We start from the raw sequence: 25,279 nt of genomic DNA on the forward strand, positions 1-25,279 counted from the left end.
TGTGTGACTGTGGGTGTATCTGCATGCCCATATTCTGTGTGTGTGACTGCGGGTGTATCTGCATGCTTATATTCTGTCTGTGACTGTGGGTGTATCTGCATGCCCATATTCTGTGTGTGTATCTGCATGCCTATATTCTGTGTGTGTGACTGCGGGTGTATCTGCATGCTTATATTCTGTGTGTGACTGCGGGTGTATCGGCATGCCTGTATTCTGTGTGTGTGACTGCGGGTGTATCTGCATGCCTATATTCTGTGTGTGACTGCGGGTGTATCTGCATGCTTATATTCTGTGTGTGACTGCGGGTGTATCTGCATGCCCATATTCTGTGTGTGACTACGGGAGAATCTGCATGCCTATATACTGTGTGTGTGACTGCGGGTGTATCTGCATGCCTATATTCTGTGTGTGTGACTGCGGGTTTATCTGTATACCTATATTCTGTGTGTGACTGCGGCTGTATATGCATGCCTATATTCTGTGTGTGACTGTGGGTGTATCTGCATGCCCATATTCTGTGTGTGTATCTGCATGCCTATATTCTGTGTGTGTGACTGCGGGTGTATCTGCATGCCCATATTCTGTGTGTGACTGCGGGTGTATCGGCATGCCTGTAATCTGTGTGTGTGACTGCGGGTGTATCTCCATGCCTATATTCTGTGTGTGACTGCGGGTGTATCTGCATGCCTATATTCTGTGTGTGACTGTGGGTGTATCTGCATGCCTATATACTGTGTGTGTGACTGCGGGTGTATCTGCATGCCCATATTCTGTGTGTGTGACTGCGGGTGTATATGCATACCTATATTCTGTGTGTGACTGCGGCTGTATATGCATGCCTATATTCTGTGTGTGACTGTGGGTGTATCTGCATGCCCATATTCTGTGTGTGTATCTGCATGCCTATATTCTGTGTGTGTGACTGCGGGTGTATCGGCATGCCTGTATTCTGTGTGTGTGACTGCGGGTGTATCTGCATGCCTATATTCTGTGTGTGACTACGGGTGTATCTGCATGCCCATATTCTGTGTGTGTGACTGCGGGTTTATCTGCATGCCTATATTCTGTGTGTGACTGCGGGTGTATCTGCATGTCTATATTCTGTGTGTGACTGTGGGTGTATCTGCATGCCTGTATTGTGTGTGACTGCGGGTGTATCTGCATGCCTGTATACTGTGTTTGTGACTGCGGGTGTATCTGCATGCCTATATTCTGTGTGTGTGACTGCAGCTGTATCTGTATGCCTGTATTCTCTGTGTGTGACTGTGGGTGTATCTGCATGCCTATATTCTGTGTGTGACTGCGGGTGTATCTGCATGCCTATATCCTGTGTGTGTGACTGCGGGTGTATCTGCATTCCTATATCCTGTGTGTGTGACTGCGGGTGAATCTGCATGCCTATATCCTGTGTGTGTGACTGCGGGTGTATCTGCATGCCTATATCCTGTGTGTGTGACTGCGGGTGTATCTGCATGCCTATATTCTGTGTGTGTGACTGCGGGTGTATCTGTATGCTCATATCCTGTGTGTGTGACTGCGGGTGTATCTGCATGCCTATATTCTGTGTGTGTGACTGCGGGTGTATCTGCATGCCTATATTCTGTGTGTGACTGCGGGTGTATCTGCATGCCTATATTCTGTGTGTGTGACTGCGGGTGTATCTGCATGCCCATAGTCTGTGTGTGACTGTGGGTGTATCTGCATGCCCATAGTCTGTGTGTGTGACTGCGGGTGTACAGTATCTGCATGCCTATATTCTGTGTGTGACTGCGGGTGTATCTCCATGCCTATATACTGTGTGTGTGACTACGGGTGTATCTGCATGCCCATATTCTGTGTGTGTGACTACGGGTGTATCTGCATGCCCATATTCTGTGTGTGTGACTACGGGTGTATCTGCATGCCCATATTCTGTGTGTGTGACTGCGGGTTTATCTGCATGCATATATTCTGTGTGTGACTGCGGGTGTATCTGCATGTCTATATTCTGTGTGTGACTATGGGTGTATCTGCATGCCTGTATTGTGTGTGACTGCGGGTGTATCTGCATGCCTGTATACTGTGTGTGTGACTGCGGGTGTATCTGCATGCCTATATTCTGTGTGTGTGACTGCAGCTGTATCTGTGATTGTATTCTCTGTGTGTGACTGTGGGTGTATCTGCATGCCTATATTCTGTGTGTGACTGCGGGTGTGTCTGCATGCCTATATCCTGTGTGTGTGACTGCGGGTGTATCTGCATGCCTATATCCTGTGTGTGTGACTGCGGGTGTATCTGCATGCCTATATCCTGTGTGTGTGACTGCGGGTGTATCTGCATGCCTATATCCTGTGTGTGTGACTGCGGGTGTATCTGCATGCCTATATCCTGTGTGTGTGACTGCGGGTGTATCTGCATGCCTATGTTCTGTGTGTGTGTGACTGCGGGTGTATCTGCATGCCCCTATTCTGTGTGTGTGACTGCGGGTGTATCTGCATGCCTATATTCTGCCTGTGACTGCGGGTGTATCTGCATGCCTATATTCTGTGTGTGTGACTGCGGGTGTATCTGCATGCCTATATTCTGTCTGTGACTGCGGGTGTATCTGCATGCCTATATTCTGTGTGTGTGACTGCGGGTGTATCTGCATGCCTATATTCTGTCTGTGACTGCGGGTGTATCTGCATGCCTATATTCTGTGTGTGTGACTGCGGGTGTACCTGCATGCCTTTATTCTGTGTGTGACTGCAGCTGTATCTGCATGACTATATTGTCTGTGACTGTGGGTGTATCTGCATGCCTATATTCTGTGTGTGTGACTGCGGGTGTATCTGTATGCTCATATCCTGTGTGTGTGACTGCGGGTGTATCTGCATGCCTATATTCTGTGTGTGTGACTGCGGGTGTATCTGCATGCCTATATTCTGTGTGTGACTGTGGGTGTATCTGCATGCCTATATTCTGTGTGTGTGACTGCGGGTGTATCTGCATGCCTATATTCTGTGTGTGACTGCGGGTGTATCTGCATGCCCATAGTCTGTGTGTGTGACTGCGGGTGTACAGTATCTGCATGCCTATATTCTGTGTGTGACTGCGGGTGTATCTGCATGCTCATATCCTGTGGGTGTGACTGCGGGTGTATCTGCATGCCTATATTCTGTGTGTGACTGCGGGTGTATCTGTATGCCCATATTCTGTGTGTGTGACTGCGGGTGTATCTGCATGCCCATATCCTGTGTGTGTGACTGTGGCTGTATCTGCATGCCTATATTCTGTGTGTGACTGCGGGTTTATCTGCATGCCTATATCCTGTGTGACTGTGGGTGTATCTGCATGCCTGTATTCTGTGTGTGTGACTGCGGGTGTATCTGCGTGCCTATATTGTGTGTATGACTGCGGGTGTATCTGCATGCTTATATTCTGTGTGTGACTGCGGGTGTATCTGCATGCCTGTATTCTGTGTGTGTGACTGCGGGTGTATCTGCATGCCTGTATTCTGTGTGTGTGACTGCGGGTGTACCTGCCTGCCTGTATTCTGTGTGACTGCGGCTGTATCTGCATGCCTATATTCTGTGTGTGTGACTGCGGGTGTATCTGCATGCCTATATTCTGTGTGTGTGACTGCGGGTGTATCTGCATGCCTATATTCTGTGTGTGTGACTGCGGGTGTATCTGCATGCCTATATTCTGTGTGTGTGACTGCGGGTGTATCTGCATGCCTATATTCTGTGTGTGACTGCGGGTGTATCTGCATGCCTGTATTCTGTGTGTGTGACTGCGGGTGTATCTGCATGCCTGTATTCTGTGTGTGTGACTGCGGGTGTATCTGCATGCCTATATTCTGTGTGTGACTGCGGGTGTATCTGCATACCCATATGCTGTGTGTGACTGCGGGTGTATCTGCATGCCCATATTCTGTGTGTGACTGCGGGTGTATCTGCATGCCCATATTCTGTGTGTGTGACTGCGGGGGTATCTGCATGCCCATATTCTGTGTCTGTGACTGCGGGTGTATCTGCATGCCTATATACTGTGTGTGACTGCGGGTGTATCTGCATGCCTATATACTGTGTGTGACTGTGGGTGTATCTGCAGGCCTGTATTCCGTGTGTGACTGCGGGTGTATCTGCATGCGTATATACTGTGTGTGACTGCGGGTGTATCTGCATGCGTATATACTGTGTGTGACTGCGGGTGTATCTGCATGCCTATATTCTCTGTGTGTGACTGCGGGTGTATCTTCATGCCTGTATTCTGTGTGTGCCGGTGCCAGGCTCGGGGATTATCCACCTGTCCAAAACAGGAGAAACCAGGATTCTACATCTATGTGCAGATTGTATTATGAAAACCTAATTCAATTTGTATTAGTTTGACTAAAACACACAAAATATGTAAGGATGTGTAATAATGTAGCCTAAGAGACTCCATTTTGAAACATAGACAACATGACATAAGGGCCCTACTGTGTTTATTGGATGGGTGAGACATGGGCATTAGAATTCCCCCATCTCTTGCATTCCTTATACCTTCTGATCACCACACTACTAAGGGGCATATTCACTGAACGTGGGGACTTCATCTTTCAAATGAGTAGCATGTACCAGGATTGGGGATAACAAGCACAAGTATTGTACCCCCCCCCCCCATTCAATGAAGTGTGTCCATGGATTTATTGAAGTCAGGACAGGAGCGATCCTCCCCCATCCCAGGACTTCATAATGATTTCTCCAGCATAGAAGCTTATTGTATGGAGAACACACTGATGACTGGACAACTTCTAAAGAGAAGACATCATGTGTAACAGGTGATAGAAGCCGCGGTGGGCAGAGTTTCTGCAGGAACTTCATCTAGCTGCTCGGTCATGTTCCGTCACTACCCTAGTAATTATACCTATTGAGGGTTATTATACCTCACTCGAGTGGTCTTTCTCTTTTACCATATACGAGACCTCACAGGCCAGTGATATTGTACAACCACAAACCCAATACAGACTGTTCTAATGTCAGGAACTCATTAAAATCTCCATGACCCAATACAGTCAGTCCCATTTGACACTATTCACTACAGAGACTAACATGGATCAGGTGTTCACCAGGGAACCCTCGCAAGGAGGTATGGACTCTTCTGCTGACATCACGCAGCTCACAGTCCCCCCATTCCTCCCTTTCCGGTGATTATCAGACGTGACCAGCAGGAACAGATGACATGGAGGCACAATGATATCACTGTCAGAATGTATAGGTGACAAACAGGTATGAGGCACGAGGACATCACTGGCTGAATGCAGAACTGACATTGAGGAACAAGGACATCAGGAACGAGGAACTGGAGCTCAAGGACAGTAAACAGCAGGAGCCAACAATGTTGGATCAGCAATCTAAGTAAAGGACTGATTGTCCAATCCTGCGATCATATTGGAAATGCCGTTTAGAGGATTGGTAAAATTATACATGTTCAATTTCATCAATTTGCAAATCACGATCATAGTGATAGTGATAGGCAAAATCAGTAAAATCCAACATGTTGGATTTCACCGATCCTCCGACCCGGCATCTGGGTATCGCACAAACACGACAATCAGTCACTGCTCTGGTGCCAGTCTCGTGCATGCAGTAGGTGTAAGTAATTGGTGAGGAAGTGTGCTCTGGCCGGGCTTAGTCATGTGACTAGATCTTTAAAGGGACCCCTGAAGCTTTCATGTATGGCACCAAACACAGAAACACTGGAGCCGCCGAAACAGAGGATTTGGGCTAAGTTAGCCAAAAAAAAAATATCTCAGAAAATATCTCTTTGCTAGATCAGGGGTGGGCAATAGGCGGACCCCCAGCTGCTCCGGGACTACACATCCCAGCATGCCCTGCTGCAATTTGCTATCGGCATACTAAAACTGTAGCAGGGCATGCTGGGATGTGTAGTTCAACAGCAGCTGAAGGGTTGCTTACTGCCCACCTCTACACTAGATTGTGCAGCTGTAATATGAGCAGTGTATTCTCCTAATACTGAGTATGTCAGGATTCATAGTCCTCTGCGAATAGATCAGGAATAAGGCCCTGAGAGGGCAGGAGCTTAGCAGTATATATATATCTGCAATTGGTGACATCATCTGAGCCTTCTCCATTATAAACCGTCCTCTGACCACTCAAAACATATTGAAGCTTTGTGCTGTAATTATGCCTGGCACATTCTCCTATGGATCCCAGGATCTTTCATCTGTAATCTCCCAGATCCGTTCTGCAGACCACAATTCAGCTCAGTACTCGCCCTTCTGATTAGTGCCTCAGGCATCCACCCGAGAGACCACTGACACTAGAGTGTAGGGCCTTATCCCGACTGCCTCTGTATCTGTCTCGTAAACTACAGAAAAAAAAGGGATCTGCCCTCCAGCACACTGCAGCAATATCAACAAAAATTCTTGAATCCTACATAATAATAGAAATTCAGAGGCATTGGTTGCATACATTTGCAAATATAGGAATAAGCACCGGGCCAACGTCAAGGCTCCTCTATACCGGCGTCCCTAACATTATGGGAGTTAACGTCCGAGGTGCAGGGAAACCCAAAAGAATCCAGCCAAGGACGATCCCCAGGGCATCACACGAAAAAAGGTGATAGTGAAGTGTAAAGTATCTGTCTCCTGGCCCCCAAAGCTCCTGGGCACTGCTGGGTCCCATCTCTGTCTCTGCTCTCTCGCCCACCTCTGGCTCATTGACTTGAGGTTTCTCCTCTTGCCTTATCCGGTCTCAGAGCAACACTTACTTGTCCGGGCCACTTCGGCCAGGATCTCACCTCCACTCCAGCGCTTCTAAATCCGACAACCTATGCTGTCTGCTCTAAACTGCAGTCTCAGCTTGATCATATCTTCTGCATGGATCCCTTTACTCTCACGAGCAGGGCCCTCTTCCCTCACCTGTTTGTCCTTCCACTACTTACTCCTATCATTTACTCCTAACTCCCCAAAATGTAACATGGTGCGAGTTAGAGTGTCCCAGCTTGACTCGCATGCAAGTTACACTGCTGGTAAACGCGGACCTTGTAATGCGACTTTCATTACAAGGTGCGAGTTACACAGAAGCCTGCACTGATCAGTGAGATTCGTAAAGGCTTCTGTTTAAAAAATAAAAATAGTAAAATGTTAAATAAAAAAAAAAATGATGTGAGGTCCCCCCTTAAAGCACAACCAGCACCAGGCTTTTCTGAGCCGGTCCTGGTTGTAAAAAATTCAGGGAAAAAAAAAACGGAGGTGTTCCCTGTATTTTTAACAACCAGCGATGGGCTCAGTGAGCAAGTCCTGGTTGTGGAGATACAGGAGATAAAATGAGTAGGGGTCCCCTGTATTTTCCACAACCATTACCGGACTCTCTCTAGCTGGGGTGTAATGGCACAGCTGTGGCACTCTTTCCCTGGATCCCCTAGCCAAAGCATTGATCACCTGACTGCGTCAGCCCAGGTCGGGGATCCCTGGGGAGGTGGGGACCCCTCAATAAAAGGGTTCCCCCTCTCCAGGGCACTCCAGGCTTGGGCGGATAACCCGGGGCGATCCTCAGCACACTTGGGCAGTGGGTGCCAGGTTGATTGTATGAAAAATATTATTATTGTTTTTACAGTAGAACTAGAAGGCCCAGCAAGCCTCCCCCGCATGGTTGTACTAGGAGAACCACAAGTACCAGCATGCTGGGCATTAAGGGCCCGCAGGTACATTTAGTTCACCTGGAAAAGAAATATTAAAATAAAGCCAAGACTCACACACAGTAACAGTACACGTCTATTGCACACAATCACACATACTCACCTTGTCCCTGGTGTAGATCGTGTCCCCTTGTCCAGTAGAAACCATAGTGTTACCTGTAATATAAATCCATACTCACCTACCCCTTGGCTCCAGTCGTCCTCTGCCCCTGTAGGCATCACGTCATCCAATAACACAACAACCCGCCAATACCCGAGTCATGGACATGTATGAGGGCTCAGCCGCTGCAGGTCATGTGCTGGATGATCGATATCGATCACATACCACCAACTCCCCAACGACTATAGAGACTTAGTAATGTGCTCAATATCTAGCAGGCTGGCCAGCATGCACGGCCCATGGACGATATCACTGGACGTTAGTGGGGGCCTGAAAATGAAAGATTTCAAAGGTAACGTTATGAACGATATTGTTATCGTTCATTTAAATCGCTGCGTGTGTGTAGCGCTAGGTAACCTCTAGTAACAGATCCGCAATGGGTGTGGCCACTGCCGGGACCAGCGCATGCGCCCAACACCGGCTTCTAGGGAGGAGCAGCTGCTGCTGCTACAGTGTTACATGTCTACAGGTCATACATGTGTCACACACAGCCCCCAGCTCATACATGTGTCACACACTACCCACAGCTTATACATGTGTCACACACAGGCCCCCAGCTCATACATGTCACACACAGGCCCCCAGCTCATACATGTGTTACACAGAGCCCACAGCTTATACATGTGTCACACACAGGCCCCCAGCTCATACATGTGTCACACACAGGCCCCCAGCTCATACATGTGTCACACACAGGCCCCCAGCTTATACATGTGTCACACACAGGCCCCCAGCTCATACATGTGTCACACACAGGCCCCCAGCTTATACATGTGTCACACAGAGCCCACATAATATAACACATACACACATACATGTATGACGGGGGCAGCAGCAGCAGCTCAGGCCGGGTCTCCTCCTCCTATTATCCCGTCCGCGTTCTTCTCTCTCCTGCCCCACTGCGGCCTCCGTCACTTCCTGATACTGGCCGCGGCCGCCATTACTCTTCCTGGCAGCTGCCAGTTCCTCCCCTACTTCCTGGTGCCGGTGTCTCCGCGCTGCCGGTGCCCTGTGTGTGCTGAGGGGGGAGGGAGAGGCCGCTGCCTGACACTGAGGGGAGGGGTTGAGGTGAGTGGCGGCTGCCCGGTGCTTCCATACTCCGTACCCCGGCCTGTACCTCCATATATACCTCCTCCTAGCCCATATACCTCATATATATACCTCCTCCTACCCCATATACCTCATATATACCTCCTCCTAGCCCATATACCTCATATATACCGCCTCCTACCCTATATACCTCATATAGACCTCCTCCTACCCCATATAGACCTCCCACCCCATACATACCTCCTCCCACCCCATATAAACCTCTTCCCATATACCCCCTATATACCTTCTCCTACCTCATATATACCTACATCCCATATATACCTCCTCTTACCTCATATACCTCCTCCAACACCCCATATACCTCATATATACCTACTCCTACCTCATATACCTAACCCATTGCCCAGTGCCTCCCATAGACCCCCTCCCACCCACTACACTCCATGTACCTACACCCTGCCTGGTGCCCTCATATACCTCCCCCCGCCCCTTACAGCTACACCATCTTTACATATATATCCCCATACACCCCTATACATGCGTGTGTATATATTTATTTCCCCCCACACCCCTGTCCCCCATATACCTACACCCCAATATAAATATATATATACCCTCTCCCACCCCATACACCCCCTGCCCCAATATACACCCCCCTATATATATATATACATACATACATATATCCCCCTACACCCCTGCCTGCCACATATCTACACCCCTATACATATATCACCTGTCCTCTGTATATCTACACCCCTATATATATCCCCTACTCTCATATACCTATAATATATATATATATCCCCTCCACCCCACATATCCCTGCCCTGTCCCCCATATATCTACACCCCTATATATACACATACATATATCCCCCTCCAACTATATATATATATATATATATATATATATATATATATATATATATCTATCTCAATCTCAATATATCTAATTGTTTACCACTTCTATATATTTTTTTCATATTTGTATATACATTTCTGGTTTTGCACACTATGTGGTGGTGGGCTGTTATTATATAATGAAAAGAGGACCATACAGTGATATGAGGGGGGAATAACATCTCCCAGCACACACTGATATGTGGTATTATTATTAAATAGGGGGGAGGGGACTGTACAGTGATATGAGGGGGGAATAACATCTCCCAGCACACACTGATATGTGTATTATTATTATACAGTATAGGGGAGGGGATTGTACAGTGATATATGAGGGGAATAACAGCTCCAAGCACACACTGATATAAGGTATTATTATTATATAGGGGAGAGGGGACTGTACAGTGATATATGAGGGGGAATAACACAGCTCCCAGCACACACTGATATGTGGTATTATTATTATATAGGGGAGAGGGGACCGTACAGTGATATATGAGGGGGAATAACACAGCTCCCAGCACACACTGATATGTGGTATTATTATTATATAGGGGAGAGGGGACCGTACAGGGATATATGAGGGGGAATAACACAGCTCCCAGCACACACTGATATGTGGTATTATTATTATATAGGGGAGAGGGGACCGTACAGTGATATATGAGGGGGAATAACACAGCTCCCAGCACACACTGATATGTGGTATTATTATTATATAGGGGGAGGGGGCTGTACAGTGATATATGAAGGGGAATAACACAGCTCCCAGCACACACTGATATGTGGTATTATTATTATATAGGGGGAGGGGGCTGTACAGTGATATATGAGGGGGAATAACAGCTCCCAGCACACACTGATATGTGGTATTATTATATAGGGGAGAAGGGACTGTACAGTGATATATGAGATGGAATAACACAGCTCCCAGCACACACTCATATGTGTTATTATTATTATATAGGGGAGAGGGGACTGTACAGTGATATATGAGGGGGAATAACACAGCTCCCAGCACACACTGATATGTGGTATTATATAGGGGAGAGGGGACTGTACAGTGATATATGAAGGGTAATAACACAGCTCCCAGCACATGCTGATAGAGTTGGGAGTTGGATGGAAGATGTGACAGGATGGGGATATACACAGTATGATTAAAAGTTTATATGACACTTCCTCCTTGTATGGGGTTGCCAGTGTCTGTGAGGACATAGGGTATGTAGTCAGGAAGCAGGAAGTCGAAATGCCGTCCACCGGCTTCCCGACAGAAATCCCAGCATGGGACTAATGATAGGTGTCTAAATACTGACTCCTATCATTAGTCCCACGCCGAAATCCTGACACTCGGCATACCGATTATAGGCAAGCCGGGCGTCGGGAGCTGATAGCCATGCGCGGGGGGGGGGGAGGTGTTAGGTTTCACGGTCTCCCAGGGTGACTTTGGGTTAGGCACCCCACCCTGGGAGGGTTAGGCTAGGGGAAAGGGGGGGGGGTTAGGGTCAGGCACCCCCGGTGGGAGGTTAGGGTTATGCACACAGCCGGGAGGGTTAGGTTTAGGGTGCGGGAAGGGGGGGTTAGGTGTTTAGGCACCCCTGTGGGGAGGTTAGGGTTAGGCATCCCTAAGGGAGGGTTGGGGGGGTTAAGGATAGCCTTTAAACTTACCCTGTCGGTATTTCGTCGGTATAACATACCAATTCCATTCCACAGTATACTTATAGTGGAGACTTTCAGACCTCTCCTGTAACAAATGTAATTCCACATTTACTATATGGCCTATAGAGCAGCTATAGTTAGTCTTCCACGCTGATATTCTTCTCTTTTACTAATGTCTAATATCATTTATTGGTATTTAAGTGGCATTGTATTTCTTGTGGGCCATATTGGGTAAAGATATGACTGATATAAAGGAAGAAGATATAGAGGGAGAAGAAGAGATGTATGTGACGAGGGCTCAATGTAAGAAGGAGGAAATCCCTACAGATATCAGCACAGGTGAGTAATAAACACTTTTTACATAAGTGACACATTCTCCTAGTTCAGTCACTACAGCAATCTCTTATCCTGCACCCTCCTCTGTCAGTACATACTAATGAGGGAAATGTATCTGTCCATTGGGGGAGTCAGGAGCCATCAGTCCCTATTATACTCCTGCTCTCCTCCTCACATCATGTCACTGTGCGTTACCAGCCCAGAGATCTCACCAGTCTCCTCCCCACACTCTCTGGTGTATCTCCTACATGAGGAGCCATCAGTCCCTATTATTCTCCTGCTCTCCTCCTCACATCATGTCACTGTGTGTTACCAGCCCAGAGATCTGACCAGTCTCCTCCCCACACTCTCTGGTGTATCTCATACATCAGGAACCATCAGCCCTATTATACTCCTGCTCTCCCCCTCACATCATGTCACTGTGTGTTACCAGCCCAGAGATCTGACCAGTCTCCTCCCACACTCTCTGGTGTATCTCATACATCAGGAGCCATCAGCCCCTATTATCTAATACATCAGGAGCCATCAGCCCCTATTATCTTATACATCAGGAGCCATCAGCCCCTATTATCTAATACATCAGGAGCCCTCAGCCCCTATTATCTAATACATCAGGAGCCCTCAGCCCCTATTATCTACTACATCAGGAGCCATCAGCCCCTATTATCTAATACATCAGGAGCCATCAGCCCCTATTATCTAATACATCAGGAGCCATCAGCCCCTATTATCTAATACATCAGGAGCCATCAGCCCCTATTATCTTATACATCAGGAGCCATCAGCCCCTATTATCTAATACATCAGGAGCCATCAGCCCCTATTATCTAATACATCAGGAGCCCTCAGCCCCTATTATCTAATACATCAGGAGCCCTCAGCCCCTATTATCTACTACATCAGGAGCCATCAGCCCCTATTATCTAATACATCAGGAGCCATCAGCCCCTATTATCTAATACATCAGGAGCCATCAGCCCCTATTATCTAATACATCAGGAGCCATCAGCCCTTATTATTCCTCTTACATCCTATCTAGGTTACACTGTAGTCTTTACTACGGGTTAGTAGGCTGGCACAGGAGTATAGGCACTAAAGAGGTAATGTGTTAGGCTCTGCCCTCAGCCTCTGTATTACCCCTCCCTTCTTGATCTAACCTGTGTTTTTTTTTGTGTGTGTGCCTTAGGAGTAAGGCTTGTTTATAGCTAGAATTATGTGTTTTATTTTATCAATGTTTTGTCAGCGCTTAAGTCCCTGTTTGGAGGGCTCAGGGCACTAGAGCAGGGTTTATTTGCCTACCTGCTCTGTTAACTACGCTCCTAAATGGGGGGTAGCTGCATCACTGTCTAAGTGTCCAGGGCCCTGCCTGAGCAAAAAAGCAGGAGACCGTACCTGATCAGAGCTCTGGAGTCAGTGTGCAGTCACAGCCTATTATTGGAGTAGCGCTGGGCTGCGACGCTCCTCTGCACCCTCCCCTGTAAACGGTGCCAACTGAAAGGGGCTCCGTGACTGGCTGGCGCTTATTCTGACGCTCTGCTAATTAGCTTTGCACCCAGGTGTTACTTCGCGGGCTTCAGCAGGACCGAGGCTGCAAGTGTCCAGAGGCTTCGGGACCTGCTGGAGGGCTGCTGGCAGAGCAGTGGGGGAATGTGTGTTGGATGGATTAAAGCCTTGATGAAGGTTATTGTGTGGGAATTGCATACTATGACTGTTATTTGGTAACCCCGCGATGTTAGGCATAGGAACATGTTGCTTTTAAGTAGTGTTTGGCATACATCTAAGTCTTGGTAATTATAAGGCTGGGCATTACTAGAAACGGCTTCCAAGGCAAAGTTTAGCTCTTCTGAATTCTATTATGCTTGCTCCAAATGTGTAATAACATTTTCCAAGGGTCTCACTGAGCCAGGAGCCCTCTGCGCAGTCTGTGAGACAGAGGCCTTGGACTGGCCATCAGGAATTTTGATGGTGATCCTGGAATGGGCTAAGTCCATGGCTCAGGCCATTGTAGAACTTACTAGGCGTGTGACTCGGCAGTTGGAGATGAGTGATTCTTCTCCTGTGTGTCACGGCTGCCGACACTTGAGACTCCTGGAAAGAATCAGGCCTACTGGGCACTATAAACTGAGGTGGTTTTAGGAATGACCTTTTTCATGAAATCTCAGCAGCACGGATTAAACATAAATAGAATTTATTCACAGACAAAATATTATAGCAACCTTTCACATAAAGTCTCAACAACACAGTAGTTCAAATATGCAGTACTGAATATAGGAGTAAACCCCTATATGCAAGTAAAGTCTTTGACGCACAAGAACTAATGTGGTAGGTAAACCCCGAGTCCAATATGAGGCTAAAACCTCAGGATGGCATAGAGGACCTTTACTAGGTTTGGGCCCTGTAGCGTGATGGAAATCCAGAGCAGAGTTGAGCCCTGCAGTGTAGTGAAGATCCAAAACAGGGTTGAACCCTGAGACGTAGTGAAGATCCGAGACAGGGTTGAGCTCCACAGTGTAGTGAAGGTCGGAGCAGGGTTGAGCCCTGTGATGCAATGAAGATCCAGAACAGGGTTGAGCCCTGCAATGTAGTGAAGGTCGGAGCAGGGTTGAGCCCTGTGATGAAGTGAAGATACGGGACAGGGTTGAGCCCTGCAGCGTGATGAGGATCCGGAGCGGGGTTGAGCCCCGAGATGTACTAAGGGTCTGGCGACGATAACTGTAACTGTGCAGTTGACAACTGTAACAAAGGTAAGTCCAATGTCCACGGAAGTAGAAGACAACAGGCAGAATAAATAATGGAGTTTAACCGGAACACGGGCAGAAATATAGCAAAATCCACAGCAAACCACAGGCACAGCGGGGATCTGGTAGGAGTCCAAGAAAGACCTGAAAGTAACGTTGCACAGACACTGAGACACAGTTAGTAACAGGCTTTATACTAGAGGTCTGTGATTCATAGGAAGTTCAGAACATGTGACCCAAATGGAATCAGGTTTGAAATAATGACCAATCTAGAAATCCCACAACCTGATAACACCTATGAAACAGATGATCACTTTAACTCTCTATCCCCTGTATGTGGAGAACGCCAGCAAGCAGGATAGCTCCTCCAACGACCACAATGAAACTTTGGCAAATGTAGTTTATCTCTATGTACTGAAATAGTCGCAGTCCTGACACTGTGGCTAGAGGGTCCCTCAGCTTCTGTCTGATCCTTCCACAGAGCCAGTATGGGCCCGTAATAAGGGGATGTGCCTTTCTAAGAAGTCGGCATCTATGGATAGGATTCTGTCATCCTCTGCATTGGCAGTTGTTAGGAAGAGGTCACAGCAAGCTTCCGCTGCTTCTCCTGGGGATTCTGTTCCAGTAGGTCCGCAAAAAAAAGAGGATGATTGGGTAGATACATTGGGAAGTGATAAGGGGATGACGAATCTCCCAGTGTTGGTGTCTGTAAACTAATAGATGCAGATAAACTGACACGTAATATTCAGGAAACAGAAGCAGTTATTCCCCTTTTCCAGCCTTTTCACATTTTTATGATATGGGGGGGGGGAGGTTTGAAACTAGGTAAGAAATTTCAGGTTCCCAGAAGGTATAAATACTCTTATCCTTTTGCGGACGAGGACACCAAGGTTTTGGAAGTCCCGCCCAGATTCGATGCTCCTGTAGCCAGGTTGACAAGGGCTAAATGTTAACTGTATGCATGAACAGCACATGTAGTTAGCTTGATTGGTTAAGGTACAAAGGGCGGGCTTCTCCCTGTGTTAGTACTGTGTAAATGGATGTCCTGTGAGCCCTGAGTATACAGCCTCTGGAACATCAATAAGGATTGTACTTCTGTATCATCTTATATGCTGTGATTTCCCCAAGCACCTTCAGCGAGGGGAATTGTCTTTTTCAAGACATTTGAGCAATAAACATCTTTCCTTAAGACGCCTGCATCTGCTTGTATCACGTGTCCATTGTCACTTCCGGGTGTAGACTTGATTCCATGGAGGTGGAACGCACGTCACTTCCGGTATCCGCGAGTCACGGTTATGCTGTTTTATCACTTTTTTGAGAGATGTGCTTGTTGCATATAAGCTATATATGTCTCAGCAGGTGAGCGCTGACTTATGTTGTGAGCCTTATAAGGCATTTAGCTGTTAGTGTTTGTGTTCCATTTAGTTGTGGTTTAGTAGTATATGACGTCCCAATATCCTTTGCGTTTTAGGGGTGGAACTTGAATTAATCAGTGTGGGTATATATGTCTGCTAATGGTGATGGTATTCATTCTACACTTTGCTGTCTTGCTATCTTGTGGACATGTGGGGACCCTTAAAGATACATTGTACCATATCTTTTGGGAATATCTTAAAATGGAACATTAATGATATATATTTATCCCCTGATATAAAGTGCTTTGACATTTCCTATTGTTCCAACCTGTTTATTGCAACATTCATGAGATGCCTCCTTATATACTTGGTAAATGCAGCATAGGGAGTCATACCTAGAGAGCTTTCCCTAGCCAGTATATTTGGTTAGGTTACTGTTCACACCTGATGATCACATATATACAATGTACTGAGTCACTGTGTATCTCCTACAGATGGACCTAGTAACAGAAATACCCCAGAGAGATGTCCCCATCCTCTTTATTCACATGATTGTACAGCGGTTAATCACAGGATCCCTCAGGAATATCAGGTAATATAGGCTCTTCCCGAAGATTGAAATACCAAAGTGACTTTTCATTAATTGACCTGCATATAATTGATTGTCTTACATGTTGATATTGTACTATTATAATATTTATTCTGATATAATTTACTCAGACATTATTAAAGCGTTATTTTGTTGTTTTGTGGATACTTTAGGATGAAGACCTCATTGAAATTAAGGCAGACAATATAGAGGGAAAAGAAGAGACGTTTGTGACTGATAATAAGGCAGAAGATATAGAAGGAGAAGAAGAGACGTATGTGACTGATCTGAAGGCAGAAGATACAGAGGGAGAAGAAGAGACGTATGTGACTGATATGAAGGCAGAAGATATAGAGGGAGAAGAAGAAATGTATGCGAGGGGTGATCAGCAGTGTAAGGAGGAGGAAATCCCTGCAGATATCAGCACAGGTGAGTAATAATCACTTATTGCAGAAAAGAATCACATATTCTCCTTGCTCAGTCACTACACCAATCTCGTATCCTACACCTTCCTCTGTTAATGAGCAGTGTGTTAATTTGTAAATCTAATTAGAGGTGTTACTGCAGAACCATCCACAATTTATGAGACATGGAAAGTGCAATCAGACCATGACTGCATGTAGTCTGTCTTCAATGTAGGGGTGAGCGGGTTCGGTTTTACTCTGTTTTACTCGGTTCTTATCGCCACTTTACCGCAAATTTGGCTCGATTTTATTCGCTATCCAAAACACATGTTCGGCGACAGCCAATAAAAAGATCCGGGTAAAACCGAAACCGCTCACCCCTACTTCAATGTAATATATTACTCATACTAGACAATAGAACAAATGTCAGATAGTAGTATATATCAAGTACGAATACGTGAATCCTCACCACACTTCTGTAAACTGGTTTTCCTCACAGACCACTGCGATGAGTCAGTGGTCTAAGATAAGTCAGTAGCTGAGTGTATGATCTAACTCACTAGATGTTTCATGCTGACGCGTATAGTAGTTCCCGTGCAGTTTCATCTGAGGAATAACTTGTGAGGGTAAATTGTTACATCTAAATATCCTCATTAACCAATCGATAAGTGTGTGTATATATATAGAGAGAGAGAGAGATAGAGAGAGTAATAAGACAAGAAGGAATTTATAGAGTATAAAATAAAAAAACAATTGATGGTAGTAAAAAAGGTATTATGCGCACTTTTAGAAAATATGGAAAAGCTTGTCTGAGTATGGTTCCACTCAAGTGTAATGGAATCAAGATAAAGTCCTTTCCTAGGAGACCTTTTTAACCACTTTTAATGGTCTCCATATCTGGAATACAGCCCAGCACTATGCAAACAGATCAGACTCATGGTGTAGTCATTTAGAATTTTCTATATGATCCCTGAGGAAGTTTTCATTTTCAAATGAAACGCGTTGGTGGTTTCTATTCATCTTCCAAAGGCTCCCTCAGCCAGTTACGACCACTGCTACCGGGAACTTCTACTTACTCAAGTGCAGTCTGCAGCTGTTGGACCCCTCCTTCTGTAGGATTTGGGTGAATTATATTGATTTGAATCCTATATTTTCATATGTAGAATTCCAAATTTCTACACCATGAGTCTTCTCTGTGTGCTTGGTGCTGGGCTTTATTCCAGATTTATAGATCATTAAAAGTGGTTAAAAAAGTGCCCAAGTGGATGACGTTATCCTGATTCCCATCACCCATGAGTGAAACCTTACTCAGATAAGCATATACATACACTACCTATTTTACAGCCATCAATTGGTGTTTTGTTTACTACACTATGAGCGCCTTCTTGTTATGTTACTTTATTCCCTCGCAACCTTCCATGATCTCATGTATACAGTGGCAGCCATGATTTGGAGTTATAGTAAGGCCGGTCACTAATGTCCTATGTAATGACAGTATGCAGCAGTGACTGTATAAACTTTGTGTACACATTAAACTTGTCAGACACTTTTTCAGTGATATTTCTCATGGGAGAAATAACATCCACCACTTCCTGCTGGGACAGTATGTGATGGTTCTCATTGCTTGTTACTCTTTTTGTTTCTAATGGAGGGCTGTGAGGTTACCATACTCCCTCTGGGGGGCTACTGTCATTTCTGTCCATACCTGGCCCACTCAGGGCAGAGGAGATAAGATGTGGAAGAGGTGAGCTCTGGAGCTGGTGGTAGTAGTGGGTCACCCCGGCCATGCCATGCAACTGCTGCTGGTTTATCAGGAATCTAAACCTAGATCTAGTCCTTGAAAGCTGGGAAAAGGAAGCAAGGAGCAGTAGGAGGTGGCAGAGATAAGGGGGGGAGGGGAAGCAGATGGAGACAGAGTGGAAGAAGGAGGAAGATTGAGTCATCTGCAGAAGAGGATGGTACTGTTGGTAGGAGGCAGAGCCAAGTGCCAGCAACCTGCTGCTGAAGTGCCCAGCTTTTCTGCTGTTGGCCTCTGCAGCCTCGGCCCCTGCTACATCCTACCTGAGGTCCCCGGAGCCAGTCTGCTTGGACCGGATGACAGAGTATGGAGGCTGGATCCTGAAGGGGTGGCTGTACTGATCTGGAGGCAGTAGGAAATATACACCCAATGACAGACATAGGGACAGGACAGCACTTGCTTCCCAGATACCTCTGGAGGCCGCACACCAGTCTGTGGAGCCCAGCCCTCCTGTCTCTCCCTGTGCCAGGGGTCTCCATCTTTTGAGGGTCAACGGCCTGCGCCAGCGTTAATGAGTAGAATTGCCAAAGACTTCTCCCTTGTTCGAATGGTGCACGGCCTGCCTGCTCCCAGCCTACGTGTTGGCTTGCTTCGGGGGAAGTGCAGGGCACAAACCGGCACTCGCAAAATACGCAGGGCTCATTTCACCAAGTAAAAAATAAAACGGACAGGGTGTGGCGCCCCGCTATAACGGCCAAGCTGTTAAAAACAGTAAGGAGGGCCACTCACCAGAGCTGTAAGTAATTAGTGCAAATGAAGGGGGAAGGGTTGGTCCCAGCACAAGATCACCAATAAGTAAAAGGGCAAAAACTCCCACTCCTACCCTAATTATCTTTAGATAGTATTAGAGGTGCTCCCAGAAGTAAGACAATGATTCAAAAGGAACAGAAACAGGAGGGTATATCTCTATGGGGAACAGTCTGTGCCAATTCTATAGGTTTTAACCAATATATAAACATTGTGTTTATAAATCTTTACATGGGATAACGGACCTAATTGATGAATAGTAGATTGCCATCTAGTCCAGGTACCCCATTGTTATAGTCTGTGTGATCGATGTGGTGGTGTGTTTTGTGTGTTATTTTTGTATATATTGTACAGGTTAGTATAAACATAAAGTTTATATATTGGTAAAACCTATAGAATTGTAATTAATCAGGCAAGGTTTTGTGATTCTTACAGTTATATCCATATGCAGATATACAGATATGCTGGTAAGAATAAGATCCTATTTTGGGATGATCTCTTCTCCACTGTGTGATCATTTACTACTATAGCCCAGCACCCAACACACAAAGAAAATCTCATACATTGATAAGGTGACTCTTAGGAAGAATTGATGTCCACAATGTCTTGTTAGAATATAAGAGTGATTTATTAGCAATATAAATGTGGAGAAAGTATTAGTGGTTAAAGGTAATGCTACTATAGAGAGGCCAATGTAACCCAAGTGGGGTTCTGCCTACAATATGGGAATTCCCGTCATTATGATTAAAATTAATTCTAGTACAATCTTGGTTCTCAATGGTTGGCATGATGATCTCGGGACTTTCCAAACACCTGGAACATCTTGTGGTCGTCTTGATATTTTATGATTGACTTCAAATTCCAATAAATTGATAAACATTCATTGAGCAATAGTTCTATGATTTTAGTTATTAACTGTGTTTAATATCTACAAAGTGATATGAAGGATTCTCCTGATATTTATACGTATCTGTCACAAGAAGCTCTCGGCCTAACCACACACTATTGTAACATGGAAAGCACAGAGCACTTGGTTGCTCGCTACTTGTTTCCCCAGCCAATCACTGCCTTAGTCTCCTCAGCCAATCGCAGCCTGCAGTGTCTCCCTCCCAGCCCACCAGTGCAGTGCGTCAATCTGCTGAGTGCCCTCCAGGTCAGTCCTCAGCAGGGCCTCTGCATCCTCTACAGGGCGCATTGACCCCGGCAGCCGCAATCAGCACCATGTACCTAGTGCCGCAGACTGGACCCACTCACCCAGTGCAGTGCAGCCACCCTCCTCCTCCGCATAGATGAGCTCTGCTCTGTCACTGCCCCATGTAATGCTCTGTGTACGGGCAGCGAGCCAGCATGACACCCCATGCCTGCCTACACTCCCCTGGCCGGCAACTGCCCGGGGAGAGGGTTAGGTGTATGTAGGCTGTGAAACTCTGTGGTAGGGATGTGTAGAAGTGTCTCCCCCTGCAGTAGTGTGTGTGTTCCCTGTGCCTGCAGTGCAGCGCTGCAGCCTTAGATACATTATTACCTGGGCTTGGTATATCCTGGGAGGATCAGTCAGCAGTATTATTACTAATGTAGCATTGCCCATAGTACTGTCTGTGCTTAACCACCTTTTTACCCCAGCTACTAAGTACTCTTACCTCTTCCCTACCCCCAGTACTGACTGTCCCTAAGCACCTGCTTGCCCCAGCTGCTCTCTATCCTTACCCCCTACCTCCCCTGTACTGCTCCAGCTGCTATCTATCCTTACCCCCTCTCTACACTCAATCTAAGCCCTTCCTTGCAACCTAGTCCTGCCCCAGCTACTATGTACTCTTGTCCCCTCCCTAGCTCCCAGTACTGCCTGCCCCTAACCTCATCCTTGCCCCAGCTGCTATTTACCTCCACAGCACTGTCCCAAGTACTGCATGTCCGTAACCCCCTCCTTGCCCCACCTACCCTTACCCCCCCACCCGTCTGCTCCTAGCTCCATCCTTGCCCTCAGCACTGTCCCAACTGCTGTCTGCACTTACCCCCTCCCTGCCTGCCCTTACCCCTCTACCCCCAATTTCCCCTGCCTCTACCTCCTGCTCTACCCCAACTACTGCTTTCCCTTAATCCTCTCTACCTCAACTGCTATCTGCACCCAGCATTGTCCCATGATATATGATGGGACCCAGAGACAGTGGAATAGGTCCCACAATTTCTTAAGCTCAGCGCAGTCACTGCGCTGTATTATCATTGCATGTTGCAGAGTAACCAGGACATATGATTACAATAAAGCTGTAATCCCACCTCTATACATAACAGATCGTAACATGTCAGGTGATGAGTTTTACATTGTACCTTAGAGAATCGTAAGTTTATCCGTTTGATGGTGATATAAGGACCTTTGATAAGTCTTTATGGATAATTATATTTATGGTACATTCATATATTTTATTCCCAGCAGATGGATGTAACAGCAGGAATATCTCAAAGAAAAATCCAGTTTTATCTCCAGATTGTGAAATAGAAAATAACAACATCAAAGACGATTCTCGGGGAGGAAACCCCATTACCCCAATTATACATCCAGTACCTCACATTGCAGATGTATCACCTGATCCTGCTTATAATGAGGAATGTTCTCTTGGTACATCTATTACATCTCTTAGAGTAGATAAAGTATTTCCCTCTTCTAAAGATGCCAAATGTTTTACACAGAACACAAAGCTTATTACCCATCAGACAGCTAAGGCAGGTGAGAAATCATTTCCATGTTCTGAGTGTGGAAAATGTTTTACACAGAAATCAGCTCTTGTTAGACATCAGAGAAGTCACACAGGTGAGAAACCATTTCCATGTTCTGAATGTGGGAAATGTTTTACACAAAAATCAGATCTTGTTAGACATCAGAGAAGTCACACAGGTGAGAAACCATTTCCATGCCCTGAGTGTGGGAAATGTTTTACACAGAAATCAGAACGTGTTAGACATCAGAGAAGTCACACAGGTGAGAAACCATTTCCATGTTCTGAGTGTGGGAAATGTTTTACACAGAAATCACAGCTTGTTACACATCAAAGAAGTCACACAGGTGAGAAACCATTTTCATGCTCTGAGTGTGGGAAATGTTTTATAATAAAATCATCTCTTGTTACACATCAGAGAAGTCACGCAGGTGAGAAACCATTTCCATGTTCTGAGTGTGGGAAATGTTTTACATGGAAATCAGATCTTATTAGACATCAGAGAAGTCACACAGGTGAGAAGCCATTTCCATGTCCTGAGTGTGGGAAATGTTTTACACAGAAATCAGATCTTGTTACACATCAGAGAAGTCACACAGGTGAGAAACCATTTCCATGTTCTGAGTGTGGGAAATGTTTTACATGGGAATCAGGTCTTGTTAGACATCATAGACATCACACAGGTGTACAGCTTATTTCATGTTCTGAGTGTGGGAAATGTTTTACATGGAAATCAGATCTTGTTACACATCAGAGAAGTCACACAGGTGAGAAACCATTTCCATGTTCTGAGTGTGGGAAATGTTTTATAGAGAAATCATCTCTTGTTATACATCAGAGAAGTCACACAGGTGAGAAACCATATCCATGTTCTGAGTGTGGAAAATGTTTTACTAAGAAATCACATCTTGTTAGACATGAGAAAAGTCACACAGGCGAGAAACCATTTCCATGCTCTGAGTGTGGGAAAAGTTTTACGCGGAAATCATATCTTGTTTCACATAAAAGATGTCACACAGATTAGCTACTCTCATGTCCTGATCACCAGAAATCAGGTCTCATTAGACCATCCTTTATTTACACTAGAGAAACAGTGTTTACAAAAGGATATTTAAAAAAACAAATCTTATTAAATAGTATTTCTTCTGACTTGGGCGCTTCACTGACATGTCTTTCATGAATGGTCATAGTTTGTATTACTGTCCTCCTTGTATTCTGCTGTTACATTTCTTGCTTTTATCTATTTTGAAAGAAAAGTGACTGCAGTGTGTGTACAGTAGTTTTTGGAATTGGATAACCCAAATGGTATAAAAGGGTGTAGGAAGACACGAGGAACAGTGACCAAGGTGGTAACAGTGTCCTGTCATCTAATAATAGACCATAAGGTCTGAGACCTGAAAGATAAGTTTCTGTCACCAGCCCCCTCCCCTTTATTATATGCTGAAGGTAGTCAAGGTAATCACAACCATGGGAGGATATAAACAGATTTATATATATATATATATATACATACACTACCATTCAAACGTTTGTCATTATTTTTGAAAGAAAAGCACTGTTTTTTTCAATGAAGATACCATTAAATTAATCAGAAATACACTCTATACATTGTTAATGTGGTAAATGACTATATTAGCTGCAAACACATTTTTTAAAGGAATATCTACATAGGTGTATAGAGGCCCATTTCCAGCAACCATCACTCCAGTGTTCTAATGGTACATTGTGTTTGCTAAGCGCATTAGAAGACTAATGGATGATTAGAAAACCCTTTGCAATTATGTTAGCACAGCTGAAAATGGGTTTGCTTGTTAGAGAATCTATAAAACTGGACTTTGAGCTAGTTGAGTATGTGAAGCATCACATTTGTGGGTTTGATTATACTCGCCAAATGGCCAGAAAAGAGAGAATTCATGTGAAACTCGACAGTCTATTTTTGTTCTTCGAAATGAAGGCTATTCCATGTGGGAAATTGCCAAGAAACTGAACATTTCCTACAACGGTGTGTACTACTCCCATGAAAGAACAGCACAAACAGGCTCTAACCAGAGTAAAAAGAGAAGTGGGAGGCCCCGGTGCACAACTGTGCAAGAAGACAAGTACATTAGAGTCTCTAGTTTGAGAAATAAATGCCTCACAATTCCTCAACTGGCAGCTTCATTAAATGGTACCCGCAAAACGCCAGTGTCAACGTCTACAGTGAAGAGGCGCCTCCGGAATGCTGGCCTTCTAGGCAGAGTGGCAAGGAATAAGCCATATCTGAGACTGGCTAATAAACGAAAAAGATTAATATGGGCAAAAGAACACAGACATTGGACAGTGGAAGATTGGAAAAAAGTGTTATAGACAGATGAATCGAAGTTTGAGGTGTTTGGTTCACACAGAAGAACATTTGTGAGACGCAGAACAAGTGAAAAGATGCTGGAAGAGTGCCTGACGCCATCTGTCAAGCATGGTGGAGGTAATTTGATGGTCTGGGGCTGCTTTGGTGCTGGTAAAGTTGGAGATTTGTAAAAGGTAAAAGGCAGTTTGAGTAAGGAAGGCTATCACTCCATCATGCAATGCCATACCCTGTGGACAGCGCTTGATTGGAGCCAATTTCCACCTCCAACAGGACAATGACCCAAAGCACACCTCCAAATTATGCAAGAACTATTTAGGGAAGAAGCAGGCAGCTGGTATTATGTCTGTAATGGAGTGGCCAGCACAGTCACCAGATCTCAACCCCATTGAGCTGTTGTGGGAGCAGCTTGACCACATGGTACGCAATAAGTGCCCATCAAGCCAATCCAACTTGTGGGAGGTGCTTCAGGAAGCGTGGGGTGAAATTTCTTCAGACTACCTCAACAAATTAACAGCTAGAATGGTCTGCAATGCTGTAATTGCTGCAAAAGGAGCACTCTTTGATGAAAGCAAAGTTAAGGACAAAATTATTATTTCAAATAAAAATCATTATTTCTAACCTTGCCAATGTCTTGATAATGTGTTCTATTCATTTTGCAACTCATTTGATAAATAAAAGTCAGTTTTCAGTGTCTGGGTGACCCCAAACTTTTGAAGGGTAGTGTGTGTGTGTGTGTATGTATGTATGTATATATATATATAATGTCATGCAGCAATTGGATCACTCGCACTACAAAGCTGTCACAGACCAGCAAATACTCT

General features: G+C 45.4%; 1 protein-coding gene across 1 annotated transcript in view; it reads left to right on the forward strand.

Moving 5' to 3' along the window:
* The window catches only part of LOC148442595 (uncharacterized), a 69,076-nt gene extending 45,813 nt beyond the window's left edge, over positions 1-23,263 (forward strand). Inside the window, exon 8 of the mRNA XM_088463776.1 lies at positions 22,126-23,263. Within this exon, the coding sequence (XP_088319902.1) occupies positions 22,126-23,138 (1,013 nt within the window). The 3' untranslated portion in view covers positions 23,139-23,263. The remainder of the gene's footprint in view (positions 1-22,125) is intronic.
* The last annotated feature ends 2,016 nt before the right edge of the window (positions 23,264-25,279 follow it).

Source organism: Taudactylus pleione, unplaced genomic scaffold, assembly GCF_031769625.1.
Source record: "Taudactylus pleione unplaced genomic scaffold, aTauple2 ptg001443l, whole genome shotgun sequence".
Lineage (NCBI taxonomy): Eukaryota > Metazoa > Chordata > Amphibia > Anura > Myobatrachidae > Taudactylus > Taudactylus pleione.